This window comes from Leuresthes tenuis, unplaced genomic scaffold (assembly GCF_036924035.1).
Source record: "Leuresthes tenuis unplaced genomic scaffold, fLeuTen1.0.hap1 SCAF_14, whole genome shotgun sequence".
Taxonomy (NCBI): domain Eukaryota; kingdom Metazoa; phylum Chordata; class Actinopteri; order Atheriniformes; family Atherinopsidae; genus Leuresthes; species Leuresthes tenuis.
In genome coordinates this window covers 24,839,647-24,855,030 of record NW_027325368.1, presented here as the reverse complement: position 1 = coordinate 24,855,030, position 15,384 = coordinate 24,839,647, and the positions used below count along the sequence as shown (strand labels likewise).

At 40.3% G+C, this 15,384-nt stretch overlaps 1 protein-coding gene across 3 annotated transcripts; it reads right to left on the bottom strand.

The window, feature by feature from the left end:
* rpap2 (RNA polymerase II associated protein 2) lies at window positions 1-15,383 on the bottom strand. Of its 3 annotated transcripts, none has more exons than XM_072364368.1 (12): window positions 15,285-15,383; window positions 15,021-15,066; window positions 14,797-14,899; window positions 9,945-10,043; window positions 9,771-9,836; window positions 9,592-9,680; window positions 9,452-9,487; window positions 8,314-9,370; window positions 8,056-8,168; window positions 6,485-6,565; window positions 4,744-4,812; window positions 1-217 (listed from the first exon to the last, which is right to left on the bottom strand). In XM_072364368.1, exons 1-12 carry the CDS (start codon window positions 15,337-15,339, stop codon window positions 73-75), a joined length of 1,959 nt encoding a protein of 652 aa, XP_072220469.1. In that variant the 5' UTR covers window positions 15,340-15,383; the 3' UTR covers window positions 1-72. The 3 variants fall into 3 exon arrangements, with proteins under 3 accessions (XP_072220469.1, XP_072220470.1, XP_072220471.1); XM_072364369.1 differs by having other exon boundaries at window positions 14,797-14,896; XM_072364370.1 differs by lacking the exons at window positions 1-217; window positions 4,744-4,812; window positions 6,485-6,565 and having other exon boundaries at window positions 8,152-8,168; window positions 8,289-9,370.
* Between the last annotated feature and the right edge of the window lies 1 nt (window position 15,384).

The following is a 15,384-nucleotide window of genomic DNA, read 5'->3' as shown; positions in this document are numbered from 1 at the left end:
TTTTTTTTCCCAAAGACAATTTTATTTGAGAAAAACACAGAAAATGCCCCACAGTGTATCTCTGCCCTGGTGTCAGTGTGTCGGAAATTTAAGCAGCTGGACTAAGTGCAGAATGTCTTGCTCCTGAAGGCCAAGCTCCTGCATAAGTGTGTTCAAATACTCCACTGATGCTGACTTCTTCAAGGCTTCCCGCACCACTGGAGACACCTCTGACAACCTGGAATACAAAACACACACAACACACAAAAAATGGTAAAACACTGACGAAATATTTACATGCACATGAAAGCAAAAAACAACAACATAAGGATCGCATCTTAATACTGAGAGGTCATACCTTCAAAGGACAATGTAAAGTTACTTTCTGTTAAATCATTATTTCTGCCATATTCTGCTACTAATTCACTTCGATATTGGACTGAGTGAAATGGGTAACTGCTGAGTGGAACATGAGTGTATTTGCATAGACATAAATATTTAAGTTTTAGTTCGTGAAGTAGCATTTACATAGAATATTAGAAATATGGTCATTAATATCTATTATACATGATTATAGTAAAATACAATATCTATACCTCATGTAAAAAGTGGAAAGTTTGAGAAGAGAAATAGTTAATTACATAGAATAGTTTCTATATTAATTATCTTTCAGAACAGATTATTATCAAATTATCAACTGCAAATCCCAAACTATCTTAAACGTAACATAACTTGTAGCTTTTGAAAAATGTCACATCACATTTCCACTGAAATTCTTTTTTAGTAACTGCATAGGTGGTGGACAGTCGTATGCCAGAATAATAGATACATTCAGCTACAACTAATGCTGTCTAATACAGTAGCACTGAGATGAATCCTGCCACCATGAAGGCTTTTATTTGCAGTGCCAGTGAGTTATATATATATATATATATATTGTTTCTTACATCGTCTACCACGGTTTTCCAAAACAGCAAATAATTTTGATGAAACTAATAAAAATGGAAACTAAATGTACACTGTTAACAATTGCTGTTAATTCATCGCATAATTCCATTATTTTTGGATACATTACTCTACTGTTAATACAAACAGAAATTTGGTAATTTACTGTTATTTTAACAGAACTATATTGTTTTCCTAAAATACATCACTTTACCGCTAATCATTCATCCAAACCACAGTATCATGTTGTATTTTTTGAATTGTGGGAAATTGCATTGTGGGAAACTCATGGAAACGTGGATCTGTGCCTCTCTGTATCCATCCCCATCGAGTAAATAGTTTGGTGAGTACCAGTTTTATTACATTCGGAAATTGGTGCAAAGTATATTGGCAATGTTTTCAGTTTGTTTTCACCAGCCTACTGAATATGTGCATGTAAATAAAAATGATTCAGTAACTAGCTAAATTTTCACAGGTAATTCCTACATGTCTAAGGCAACCTGTGGGCACACATATTTTACGAGTGAATTCGTGATGCATAATGATGTTTTAATGGTGTAAATACACCACACTATAACATTAGACTTATTTTCCTGCTGATTATTGGGTGGTATTCCAGATTAAAAATTTTAGTTCAGAAATTGAGTGCTGAAGAAGATTTATTTTACTACAACTCACTACTTTTCTAGTCAGTATAAGATTGTTTTTTTTTTTATTGCGGTTTATTGTTAATTACCGTTGCTGTTACCATGTTTGCCATTAATAAATTAATCTATGGCAGCCTGAGTATTATTTGATCTATTCAGTGTTTGGTGAGTATTTTGGGCATAGTTGGACTGTACAGTTTTTGACATATTTCTTTGGCATTATAGGTACTGCAGAGTATTTGCTGCTGTGCTATTGATCACAGTAAGTAGTTTTATTTATTATAGTAAGTACGTTTATTGAATCATAACAGTCAAATTTTCAATTTTGTTTTCTTGTCAGATATGTGCACATCAGTGTAACAGCTCAGTTGCCTATGTGAGACACAGGAAAATTCACAGCAATATGCACAATTTAAAACTGCGTTGTTGTATGGCTAATTGCAAAAGGACCTTTCGAAAATGTACAGGTCTGAAAGCACATCTATAAAGAGATCATATGAAATGTGATTCTGTGCCCAGCTTGAGTATGCCAGTGGACCTGACCTGCCATGTTGACTTCTGCAGTGAGAAATCTGATTCCCTGACTGATTTTTACGCCCACCTTAAAGTTCACATTAAAAAAGGTTGAGCAGTTGCATGTCCTTTTATGCTTTGTGGTAAGACATTTACTGTGGTATCAACTTTTACATCTCATTTGTCCAGAAAAAAAAACAAAGTGCAGAGGGAAATCTAACGGCATCCATCATTGACCCAGCAGATGCAAGTGGAACATGTGACACTCAAGGCTGGACAGGGCAAAGTCTTGTAAAAAAAAAAAAAAAAAAAAAAAAAAAAAAAACTGGCAAAGCCACCAGCAAAAAGATGACCACAGTCAACCCACATGTATCCACTCTGCTGAGAAGACTGATGGACTTTCACTGGGACTTCATTTAAAATGGTGACATTATTCAGTCCCATTACACAAGCACACAAAGACACCAGCATGTCTCATTGCTTTAATTCTTTTTCCCTCACAACCTCACCCTCTTTCTCTCTCCCTTACAGGGTAAAAAGTCTGAATCGCTGTTATTCTCGCCCGAAATTTGTCTTTGTCTTGTTTGTTCTTGTTGTTTCATTATCTGAACTGTTATGTTGTGTTTCATGGCAATATTGCCAAGTCTGAATGTCTTGTTCTTTTATTGCACAATTTTCAGAAAAAAGTGAAAGAGTTGTTTTTTTTTATAGAAAGAAGGTACTGTCTGAATGTAAGAATCTAAATTCCTGTTAAAATAAAAGGCAAAGTGCATTAAGAAGCTGTTTCCCCCCCCATTGCAATTACATGCTGATCTTTTCTAAATTCACAAAGCACATTTTGTAGTTTGTAGATTTTGTGAAGACTGATAATGTATTTTTAAATAAATTAGTTGACTGTAAAGTATTGCAAAAGTAATCTTAAAAAACAGTAAATGCTGTATTTTTTCAATAACAGTACAAAACTGTAAATTTGAGTGACAGTAAAATTATGTTAAATTTACAGTAACTTAATGGCAAATCAACTACAGTTGTTTATTGTTTTTATACAGGAAAGTAATAAATAAACAGTCCCTTACTGTATTTTTCAATAACAGTACAAAACTGTAAATTTTAATGACAGCAAAAAAAAATAATTTTACAATAACATAATGGCAACCCTGCTGCCAGTTCTGTACTGTTATTTTACAGGAGAAATTGTTATGGTGTAGGTAAGTATGCCTGGGATAACACATTCTCAGATGAGATTTCATATATCTACAAGGAGTGACTTTTCAGTGTTTATATGACACTTTGTGCAGTTTGATATGTGTTTAGTAAAGGCTCTTTTTTTTTGTTTTAGTTTACCAGCCTCATGAAGCAATCCGCAGTCAAAATGACTAATTATCATTCCAGTTTAAGCCTTTTGCCTATTGACTAAACCCATTTTAAAGACCTTCTTGCTGCCCCCCCTCCCCTACCTGTCCTGTCTACCTGTATGAAGATACATTGCTCGTTAATCTCCAGTTCAACTCTGCGTCTAGTGTTTGCAGAGGGGGCATCCATTATTCAGCTGGTCTGAACAAAAGAGGCCAGACTAGCTCCACAGCTGCCACACAGCAGAGAGATAAGACACACCACCAAATTATTTATAATGGAGGAATGGGAGGACGGAGTGGAGGACAAGTTAAATGAGAACTGATGAAATCATAGAGTACCAGTGGGACATGTTACAAAGAGGATGTATGTTTGGTAAAGAGCTGATTATATAAAACAAATACAGGAAGAGAAACACATCAGTGTTGGGGCTTATTATGACTTGTCACAAACCAAATCACAATGTGTAGACATGAAAATAGAGGGACAGTTTCATCGCTGACACACAAGTTTGATAACCTGAAAAGTAGTGATTTGAAAAACAAAGGAAAACAACTAATGACATCAACAGCACTCAGATTATAAATCTTCTACAAATCTTCCTCACATAGATCAAACTAAGTTTTATCATCTGTTTGTCATCCAAACAAACATCTCTCTTTAGACACCAAAAAACTGCAGTCTGTCCTGTTCAATTCTCAGTCTCCAGCATCTGATGTTTGTTATCTATGGGGCTGAGAAGGTTGTTTCAAGAGAGCTCAGGATGGAAGTTACCATATGGTAAATGGTAAATGGACTTGTACTTGTATAGCGCTTTTCTAGTCTAGCTGACCACTCAAAGCGCTTCACTACATATCAACCCAACAAAGCAAAGCAAACTGATCTGGGACCACCGAGGGAGAAATAAATCTGATTCACCTGAACATCAGGTGAAAGTTTTCCCAGCCGGGGCAATTTTAAGAGCCCATGTGTATTTAACATGCATGGGTGTTTGTGTGTGCCTTCTATCCTCCATCACGGATCTGGAGAGGGGCAAACAGGTTGAGATAAGGCGATGTGTACTCAGACGGGAGCAGCACGGAACTGTCCATGAACTGCCAGTGAAACACAGAGACACAGACACAAACGTACACACACCATATGTCATGGGCAAAACAATGCCAAACCTTCTAGCATCTTGTCAAATGAACCACGAAGTAGACAGATTCCAAGTAATTTCCATTTCATCTCCTTGGCTGTCCGGCTGTCATGGTGCATCCTGTAAATACTGAACTAACACATTCACACATGTGCATCATTAACTTACAGATGCAGAAGCACCACTGCTATCAGGGTCCACTGTGGAGTTTTGTGGTTGATATTTGTGTTGGTGAACCTGTGAATAAAAACAATGTGAACCAGAGACCACTAAAGTCCTAGCTTCAAGACATATTTGATATAACTGTATTATAAGAACACAAACATAACTTCTGTTATGAGCAGCCTTCTTAATAAAGGTGTTAGTAATTGCACAATTCTGAATATAAGAAAAATAAAAATATGTACACAGGGCCAAACCAACCACCAGAAGAACCCCAGCCTGCAACAGTGATGTATGTCTTTCTGACAGCGCTGTGTATGTTATTTGGCTGGAGCCTCTTGTCAGCAGGGCCTCTCGACAGTGCAGAGAGAATTCCCGGAAGCAGGACTTTGGAGGTGTTACTCCGTTGCCTGATGTGCTTTTAAATCACAGATAATGTGATTTAAAAGCAGTCCTGCTCAAAACACTCTCACCAGTCAATGAGAATATACAGGACGTGTTCAATTCTGGCTCAAGTTTTTAAGATTTATTTTGTAGAGCGCCATCATTCTTGTTGGCCTTTTTGACAGAACACATCTCAACATGTCACAGTTATAAAAGCAGATGAAATAGATAACGAAAATCAACAAAGGAAACATACAACTTAATACCTCTGTTTCAGGTCCTTATTACTGTAAATGATGACTCACTGTTATGGCCAGTAGACACTTGAACAGTACAAACTGTTAATGTTATTAGAAACCAGTGGTGAAATGGTGTCTGTACTTTTAACTTTTTAACTTTTTTCTTTGAAAGCAGCGTGTCCAGCAAAAGATAAACACAAGCTTAAAAGCTGTGATATGTCAGCCTATTATGCCACCCATAAACAGGTCAGTAGTCTTTCTATTAGCCTTTAGTTTTAGCGACAAGTTTTTTTTTTTAAGAGTTACAACAGTCACAGAAAATGTGCAGATTTTGCAATTAATTAAAAAAGTGAACTAGTGCTTGTTCCTGAGTCCATCTTCTTAGAAACTAGATCACTATTCTCTATGGCCAGTAAAGTTTTGTTTAAGTAGTTCTATTCATCTTTACAATTACTCTAATTGTTATGATCCTCTTTTCTCTTCCTGTGACTTACCCAGATATTCTCACCCTGACTATAAACAACTTTAACTTCTCGCAACTAAACTTTGTGCAATTCAATCAATACAGGCAGTATTTGACTGGTCTGAGATGGAGCAGAGCGGGACATGTTCTCACCACGGTAATCAAAAAACAATAAAAAAGCCTTGCACCACACTGACGCATATCAAAAGAACAAGAAGTGGTCACACTAAGTGTTAGGGCATTTTCTACATGGGCCAACATGCAACATATCTGTTAAAGTTGTGTAAAACAGATTAGATAATTTCACTGGAAAACTGCATCAAGCATCATTAAGAGCAGACATGACCAGTTCTTAGATAAGGGGCATTGGTTTCTATAAGTACCATTACAAACGTTAATAGTTAATAAAACTACTCTTCCTGCCATATTTCATACTTCCTATAGAGGGTGACAGAGTTCATACTATCTTGCCACAATATTGTGTAACTCAGCTCAAGTTCATCAGTTAATTGAAAAAATACACTCAAATCTCTTTAAGTTTATATGATCTCAAGCTGGTTAGTTTCATATTTAGATATATAAAAAAAAGACAATACGAGTGTATAATTGCACAGCTGCCACAAAAAGAGTGTGTATGGGAGTCTGTGTTTGCCATACTGACCTGAAAGTCCTGACCAGGTTGTTCAGATCGGCGGAGATATCGCTCATGGTGAGGTGCAGCGGACCAACAATGCCCCTGAGACTGCAGATGACAGGGACAGACGTCAGGTGTGTATGTGAATTCAGTAAACAGTTTTTTTTATGTGTTGTTTATCAAATCAACAATGCCAGCAAGTAACTGTACCCTGCAAAAGTTGGACTCAGTGACATTGCCAGAGACAAGGACACTGATATTCTGATTTTAAAACAAATCTTTGTGTTTGTGCTAAAAAGACTCACTCAAAAAAAATAAAAGTTTATCATATTTCATAAGTCATATTTGCGTAAACTGAGTATTATTTTATTATCAGCAAATTAATTTACTAATTAGTGCCTAAATGAGGAACATCCTGTCTCAGGGTGATGCAGAGAAACTAGTTCATGCATTTGTTACTTCAAGATTGGACTACTGTAATTCCTTATTATTGGGCTGTCCCACATATTCTCTGAAAAGCCTCCAGCTGATCCAAAATGCTGCAGCAAGAGTTCTGATGAGAACTAACAGGAGAGATCGTATTTCTCCAGTTTAAGCTTCTCTTCATTGGCTCCCTGTTAAATTCAGAATAGAATTTTAATTCCTTTTCCTCACATATAAAGCTCTTAATGACCGAGCTCCATCATATCTTAAAAATCTCATTGCTATATATTTTCCCAACAGAGCACTTTGCTCCCAAACTGCAGGTTTACTTGTGGTTCCCAGAGTTTCTAAAAGTAGAATGGGAGGTAGAGCCTTCAGTTATCAGGCCCCTCTCTTGTGGAACCAGCTGCCAGTATATGTCCGGGAAGCAGACACCCTCTTTAACTTTAAGATTAGGCTTAAAACTTTCCTTTTTGATAAAGCTTTTAGTTAGGGATGGCTCAGGTGACTCTGAAACATCCCATAGTTAAGCTGCTATAGGCTTAGACTGCTGTGAGACCTCATCTATCACACCTTTCCTAATTTTGCTGTCTTTTTTCCCTCTGTTTAATTTATCATATGATATTATGTACATTTGGCATTATTGTTGTCATTAACTTCTGTTTTCCTGTCTCAACAAGTATCCTTTGAATGGTGTTTATGGTGTTTGTTGTTCCCTATTTTCTGTCCTCTCAAACCCCAGCTGGTCGAGGTGGATGGCCACCCTTCCTGAATCTGGTTCTGCCAGAGGTTTCTTCTTGTTAAAAAAAGGGTGTCATTTTTCTCCACTGTCACCTCATGCATGCTCAGGACGGGGGATTTGACCAGCTAGGAAATTGTTTTTGAATTGGCTCTGTATGTATGAGTTGGACTAATTCTAATTAATTGGATTTGATTGGGTTATGATTACAATTAATCAAATTCCAATTGGCGTGAATTGGACTGTGTTACTGAAGTGCTTTCAGGTGACTTTTTTTTTTATTTTATTTGGCGCTACATAAGAATTCCCAAAGAATACTTGAACATGTAAAGTGGTGACTGGACCAACAACCTTCAGACTGAAGGCTGACCACCCAACACAACAAAATGAGGCTTTTCGTACATGTTTATGACATACAACACAAACACTGACGCACCCACTGCTGAGCTTCTCCACTGCAATTCGTTTCTGGATGAGGTGCTGAGCATGAGAGTCAATGAGTGGCAGAACTGGATCTTTTGTGTTTGGGCTCTGGGTGGTCCCCTGATCCTAGGAACAAACATGATTCTGTTTAGGAGGAAACCTTAGAACATTAACACAGTTAATATGTACACTTGAAAATGTTTGGACAAGATGTTTTTAAAAATATGCCCCCATGCTGGATCCTACAGCAAGAGGCTCTTCCTCCATTCACCGTGTTTCCATTCAGCTGCTCTACCTCCGGCAGAATCCAGGTCCCCTTATAAAACTCCATGACTCTGAGCTCCAGCTGCCGGGCGTCTTTCTGCAGTGTCTCATAGTCTGGTGCCGCAGCCAATGCAATCTTTTGCTCCTGACCATCAACAACTGCCACGTCATCCTCAAGGTCATCTTCATCCAACTCCTCCTCTTCCATTACTTCTTTTATGTCAGCAAAAGGGGATCCCAGCGAGCCATACAGGAAACTCAGAGTGTCGTCAGTGCACCACTCCTTTAATGTTCTTCCAAGAGACTCGAGAAGATTCAGCCGCACCGAGTCAGGTTTGGCTTCACTGGCGTGGGTCTTCAGTAGATGTCGCAGCCCTGCTGCTCCTCTCTTGCTCATACCCACCTGGGTAATGTTGAAACCTAGTCGGTTTGATGAAGATTCGTTAAGGTTGATCAGATAAGTGGCAGTCAGAGTTGGAGAAGGTTGAAGTTTGATTTCTGTTGAGGGTTTTGTTTCTATAAGTGGAGAAGAGGTAAGTGAAGTTGTGTGTTCTGTCCCAGTGGGTGTGTGTTCTGGTAGTGTAGCAGTGTGAATGACAGTCTCTGATAAACTACATACATTTAACTTGGCAGTGGCTTCTTCCACAGTTGAGACCTGAGTTAAGTCCTTCTCTTTTTGCACTGCCTGATCAGTATTGACTTTGTGGAACTGTTCAAGTTTTTTAGTATGTGGTTCTTTCTTTTTGTTCTTTTCTCTCATTTCTTCCTTCTGTGTGTTTTGACTTTTGGTCTCCTCTTTAAATACTCCTCTGTTCTGTTTCTTTCTCCTCTCAACCGCTCCTGGTTTTTGGCGTTTTGGCAAGTCACCCCAGTGCACCCGGGGCCTTTGCTGCTGTGAGACAACACTGGACACAAAGTCCTGCTCCCGCTCATCACCGCTGCTGTCCCTGCCACCGGCTCCTGCAGAGCTTTCACTGTCGTCTGGCATAGCAGCCAGCGGGTTCTCGATGTCCTCCTCTGTGAGACGCCTCTCGGACAGCATCACCTCCTCCCCAGAACTCCCACTATAAACGCATAAATAACAACGTATTAATTCATTCTTACTGAAATCTGAATATGTAAAACCATAAACTCTGAGTACACACCCATCTCCTTTCTTCAGCAACCTGATTTCTGGAGGACTGTCAGTGAGAGAAGAAGTCATTGCACAATTTAGAGCATTAGCACATTGCGCAGACAGCTCTTATTTAGGATTAAGTACGAAGAGGAGAGACCGCATACACACCTCTCATACTGCCTCAGCAAAAGAGGCATCCTGGATATTTGTAGCTCAAACTCTTTAGAGGCTTTGTAGCAGAAGTTGGAGCAAAAACACTAAATGCAGAGAAAAGAAAAAGAGCTTTTTAGACCGTTTTCTCTTTCACTGTCAGTGAAAAATATTTTTCTTCTTGCAGATGCACTCACTTTACGCTCAGTGATGTCATACACCTGATTTGTTTTAGTAGAAATTTTGTACTGTTGGGTTGGGATCTGAAAATTAAAAAAAAACAAAAAAAAATGACTCTTGAGAAAACAGAAATGAAGCATCAAGTATGGGACGGCTAATCCTAGCAAAGTGAGTGAGATAAAGGCTCTTACCTTGTCCAGTTTGTTTGAACATATGGGATAACCACACAGTTTAGCAATGAATCTCTCTTCTATAGTGTCTTTGTAATTAGCCGTAGTAATGAACTTGGCCTGTGAAGAGAACAAAGCCACAATATATTAACTTACTCATTATAAATATATACCGTATTCTCATTGAGAAGTAGTGTTTTGTATTCCAACAAGGTCGTTCATGTTCAATATGCTGCACACAAGCTTTGGATATCAGTGAGTTATGTTGCTTTTCAACTCTACTCTACATGGGTTGTTGACGGATTTATTATTATTGTGCTAATTGATATTGATTACTGGGTCTCAGTAATCAAGGGCCGAAGGTTAGTTTCATATCAAAGCTGATCCGTTGCTTATTATGTAAAAGTAAGGTTGGTTCCTTGTTGTATATTGCTTTTATGTTTTGAACTAGAATAGTCTCCTGATTGCTTAATTGTTGTCCCCCCCCCCTGTCCTGTCCAGCATTATGGCAGCAGAATTGTAGTCTGAATATCTTTTATGCCAAACAGATTTGCTTTGCCAAGGGAAGTTTTATAAATGTAAAGCTCCCCTTGATGCCCATTTATTTATTTTTGTTTACAATATATAACATGTAATAGAACTGAACCGGACCGGGGGACAAGGAAAGAAGAAGAGGAAAGAAGAGGAAACAGAACAAAAATAGAAACTAAAACCAGACAACCAGCTGCTACACCTGTAAAAAACAAAACAGACAACAATCCATGGTCTCTGTTGCCTTAGCGCCACCAGGAGCACCTGAAAGCAGACAAGCAGAGAAAAAACAAACACACAAACAAACAAAAACAAGCACAAGTAGCAGCAATCGCATACAACACAACTGTGGATATAGATGACCTGAGACGACATGATAATACATCAACTGCTTAGCGACCATGCTACTGGACTAATGAATGTGTGTGTGTGTGTGTGTGTGTGAGAACATGCAACACCCATGGCACAGGACCTACATGATAACCGTGCTTAGTTATGAGTGTATAAGTGTACAGGGCCACAATCCACAGCCCCCCCAAGCAATCAGAAGCAGGCAGAGAGGGCCACAAGACCCAGGCCACCAGCAGCCCCCACAGAGCACAGAACCCAGGCAGCCCACCGTAGGGACAACCACGCATCCACCCAGAAGACTGCAGAGGAAGCCCCCGGACAGAGCCCCCATAAGCATAGGGCAGAGGCCCCCCGGGAGCCAGGGGCAACAGCCCACCGACCCCGGCAGGCCCCAGCCACCCAGACATGGGCCGTGCACCGGACCCAGGCACCAGGAGCCCGAGCGACCCCAAACCCCCCGGCAGAGGCCCCACCCAATACCCGAGAGGGCCAAGCGCCCCAGACATCCACACAGTGGGTCAGCCCCTTCCGCAGCGCCCCTGGCCAAGTGCCCTGGGAGTCAAGACGTGCCCACAGGTGGGTGAAGTCGTGAGCAGCGGGGAGAGGCAACGCCGCCCCCCCATCGGGAGAAGCACAGGCAGGCCAGGCGACAGCAAGTCCCAGATCCAGGCCCAGGCCCAATAATCACCACACACACTTGCACATCCCATACATCCGCACATCCACACATCCACACGTCCTCCCTCCCTCAACTCCGCTGGGGTGTAGTGCAGCGGGCACACAAGGGGGGGCAGGCAGCCACCCAGTCACCACAGACCAGTAGAATAATTAATTAATCCTCCTGGCCCCTCCCGCCCCGAGCAGCAACCAGGAAGCAGGGGTGTGAGAAGACCCCTCCCCTCACCCTTCTGGCTCTTCAATATTTTCTAATAGTGAGCGATTAAAATTGAGGGGCAGCCAACCTTGTAGAGGGCAGCCTACATACACAAAGAGCCCCGCCCACCAGATGCCACTCAGTGTAACCACCCCCCAAGATCTAATGTGTGTGTGTGTTTGATAAGTAGTGATGTCTAAGGTGTAATTAAAACAGGGGCGGGGAACTGCAGAGTGCAGCCAAGGGGACCACCTACGTGGCCCCATCCACTACACCCCACAGAACACACACGCCCACAAAACCCTTCATGTGTGCTGTGTACAGGAGCCAGAAGGGAGAGGGGTATGGGGATATAGACCGGGGATATGACTGGGAGACCAGAACACATAGGAGCCAAAATATGCAAGTCAAAACAGACCCTACACGGGTAATGGCTGCTGGAGAGATGACACTTCTTAACACTATCCCATGTTTAAGTGTCACCACTTCTGAAATAACTCATTTCTTTTAATCATACCTACTCCATGCAAGTACACCCTACTGTCCCATACCAGTCTTTCTATTTTTTTCAGGTTCCTTCCCAGCTTTTATAGCACCACTGCCAAGTATAAAACATAGCTTGATATTATATAATAATAATGATATTAACAACATCAAAGCACAACTATGACCTGTTGATATAAACTGGTAGGCTACACATTGTCCCTTGACTAGTGAGGTACAAAATATAGGAATATATAGCATGTTTAGGCTCTTTATAGTATAGTGAACAACTCATATGGTAGACTGCCAAATATGCAGTGTTCTGCTGCTCTCAAGACATAATATCACAGATCAAAACATACAATTTTGAAATTACTGATTAAAAACTGACAACTATGATTGGGAATTTCATCACAGCGCACGATGTATGTGGTCACAGAAGGGCTGCATTGCAATGCCTCCTATTGGTGCTAGTGGTGGCACATGAAACGACTCATATGATGTGCTGCAGCACTGTGCTGCTGGTGTGTTCTGGCCTTAATATTGATGTATATATAGGCATGAAGATGTTCAAAGCCCATATACCTGATGAAGGTCAGACAGACCGAAACGTTGCTAATAAAGATTCAGAAGTAAACAAGACAATGTGTGAGAGTAAAACCTCAATTCCAAAAATGTTGGGAGGCTGAAAACAATGCGGTGATTTGCAGATTTCATAAAATGATATTCTATTCACAATAGGGCAACAAAAGGCTGGAAAACTAAGTGGTGCTAAATAGAAAAAGCTGGAGGAATATGTGGGAACTAATTAGTTTAATTGGCAACATGTCAGGATTGGTTACATGATTGGTTACTGAAAGAGCACCTTAGAGTGGCAGAGTGATGGGCGGAGGTTCAGCAATCTGCAAAAAAAATTTCCTTAAAGTAAAATTGCACAGACTTTGAATATTTAATAAACTACAGTTCAAAAGATTCAGAAAATCTGGAGACATCTCTGTGTCTGTGATCTCCAGGCCCTGAGGCAGCACAGCACTATAAACAGGCATGATTCTGTCATGAGAAATCCCTGCATGCGCCCAGGAACACTTTCAGAAATCGTTGTCTGTGAACACAGTTTATAGTACCATCCACAAATGCAGGTTGAAGCTCTATCATACATGTGTGAACATGATTCAGAAATGTTGCTCGGGTGAAAGTTATTTTTAAATTGACTGAGACACAGTGGAGAACCGTTGTACGGTCTGTTGAATCAAAATTTGAACTTCTTTTTGGAAGTCAAGGACGTCACGTACCGCGGACTACAAAGGAGTGGGATCATCCGGATTGCTATAAGTGCTCAGTTCAACAGCCTGCATCTCTGATGGTATGGGGGTGCATTAGTGCTTATGGAACTGGCAACTTGCACTTGTGTCTTGAGATGACATTTGTTGTAATTTGGAGCTATATAAATAAAACCGAATTGAATTGCACATCTGGAAATTGCACATCAATGCTGAAGGGTATCATTGTAATTTGTATTACAGGTTTTAGAGCAACATATGCTCCCATCGAGATGTCTTTTTCAGGAAAGGCCTTGCAAAATTATAAAAGAAGATACTAAACCACATGCTGCATCTTTTACAACAGTTGGACTCATAGTATAAGAGTGTGGATGCTGGACCAACCTGCGTGCAGTCCAGGGCTTTCATCAACTGAAAAGATTTGGTGCATTGTGAAACAAAGACAACCCAGGACTGTTTAGCAGCTAGAATCTTATATCAGACAAGAATGGGACAACATTCCTCTCCCAAAGGTCCAGAAACTGTTCTCCTCATTTGCTCATACAGTTATGGACAGTGGTTAAAGAAACAGGGGATCCCACACAGTCATCAACATGCCCCCTGACCAAATATTTTTGAGGTGTGATGCTGCCATCAAGAATGATGGCAGAATGAGATCATATTTTTTTTCAACTCTTGATTTGCTCTCAATGTTCCATTGTCAACAAACTATTGGTTTCTAAGATTTTCAAATGAATAAATCCCGTTTTCAATGTTCCTTTTACACAGTGCCTCAGCTTTTTTTGGAATTCGGGTTGTCCTTTTTCAGTGTTTCCTGGTTGTGTTCCTCTTTGATGCACCTGCCACTTATTCAGGTGTTCAACATCTTTTTCCCAATCTCAATCTCAAACGTGTAAAAAACACTGTAAAAATTAAATATCTTTTTCAATGGTATTTTCCAACCATTTTTCCAAGCAGAAATGCAAAAATATAACATAATCTATTGCTATATTGCTATCTATTGCTATTCTCTGTTTAAGATCACTCGGCTGTTGGGAGCTGCTGTTACCTTTTCTGTCTGAGTATAACTTTTGCAGCACTGTTAACTTTCTAAGATCAACTGACTAATGACAAAGAATCACACAATTAGTGCAGACTTCAGTGCTACCTAATCAGCACTGAACGCTGAATGTATGTCAAAAATGGAAATTCAAGTGTAACATTATTTCCAATCTTATCCTACAATTGTATAAGTTACATGCCCTTACTTATCATGTATCCAACATTATACATGGAATCAGTACTGACAATACGCAGGAGTCTACGTTTAGTTTGACAATTCCGATCTACCGAAAATGTGATTTCAGATACATACACAGTCAAGCAGGAAGTCCTCAGCCACACTATCCTCCAGGAGACGCTCCACCAACTTCAGCGCTCTTTTCTCCAGCTCCAGCTTCTCCTTCACTTCCTCTCTTCTAACACAAATGATCAAACATACATTTGAATAAATTCCACACCAAACCATACTTTTGTTAAGCGTCTTAAAAAGTGCGCTGATACAACTCGAGCCTCCAGTGGAACTATGGCCTTTCGCACCTTCTTGCTTCTTCTTCGGCCGTCAGGGGTTTCATACGTTTCCCACCTGTCACACACACCACAGCCAGGTTAGAAAGCTGGAAAAAAGAATGTGTGAAATGTCTCCCACAGAAGATACATCTTCTGCAGCTTGTGTTTTAACGGTAAGGCAGTAAACAACCACACGGACCACTCGCATTCATGCGTGTGAACATGTTTGATCTCCTGTGAGGCTTTAAAGGCGGGCTACTGACATGATAAGGTGAACTCTGACGGGAAACTGACCCTTTTTGGAAGCTTTGGCGGAGAATACGCTTCCTCTCTTCTCCCCAGTCTCCATGCTCGCTCTGTTTTGTCCACGTTCAACTTTGACCTATGACGTTCA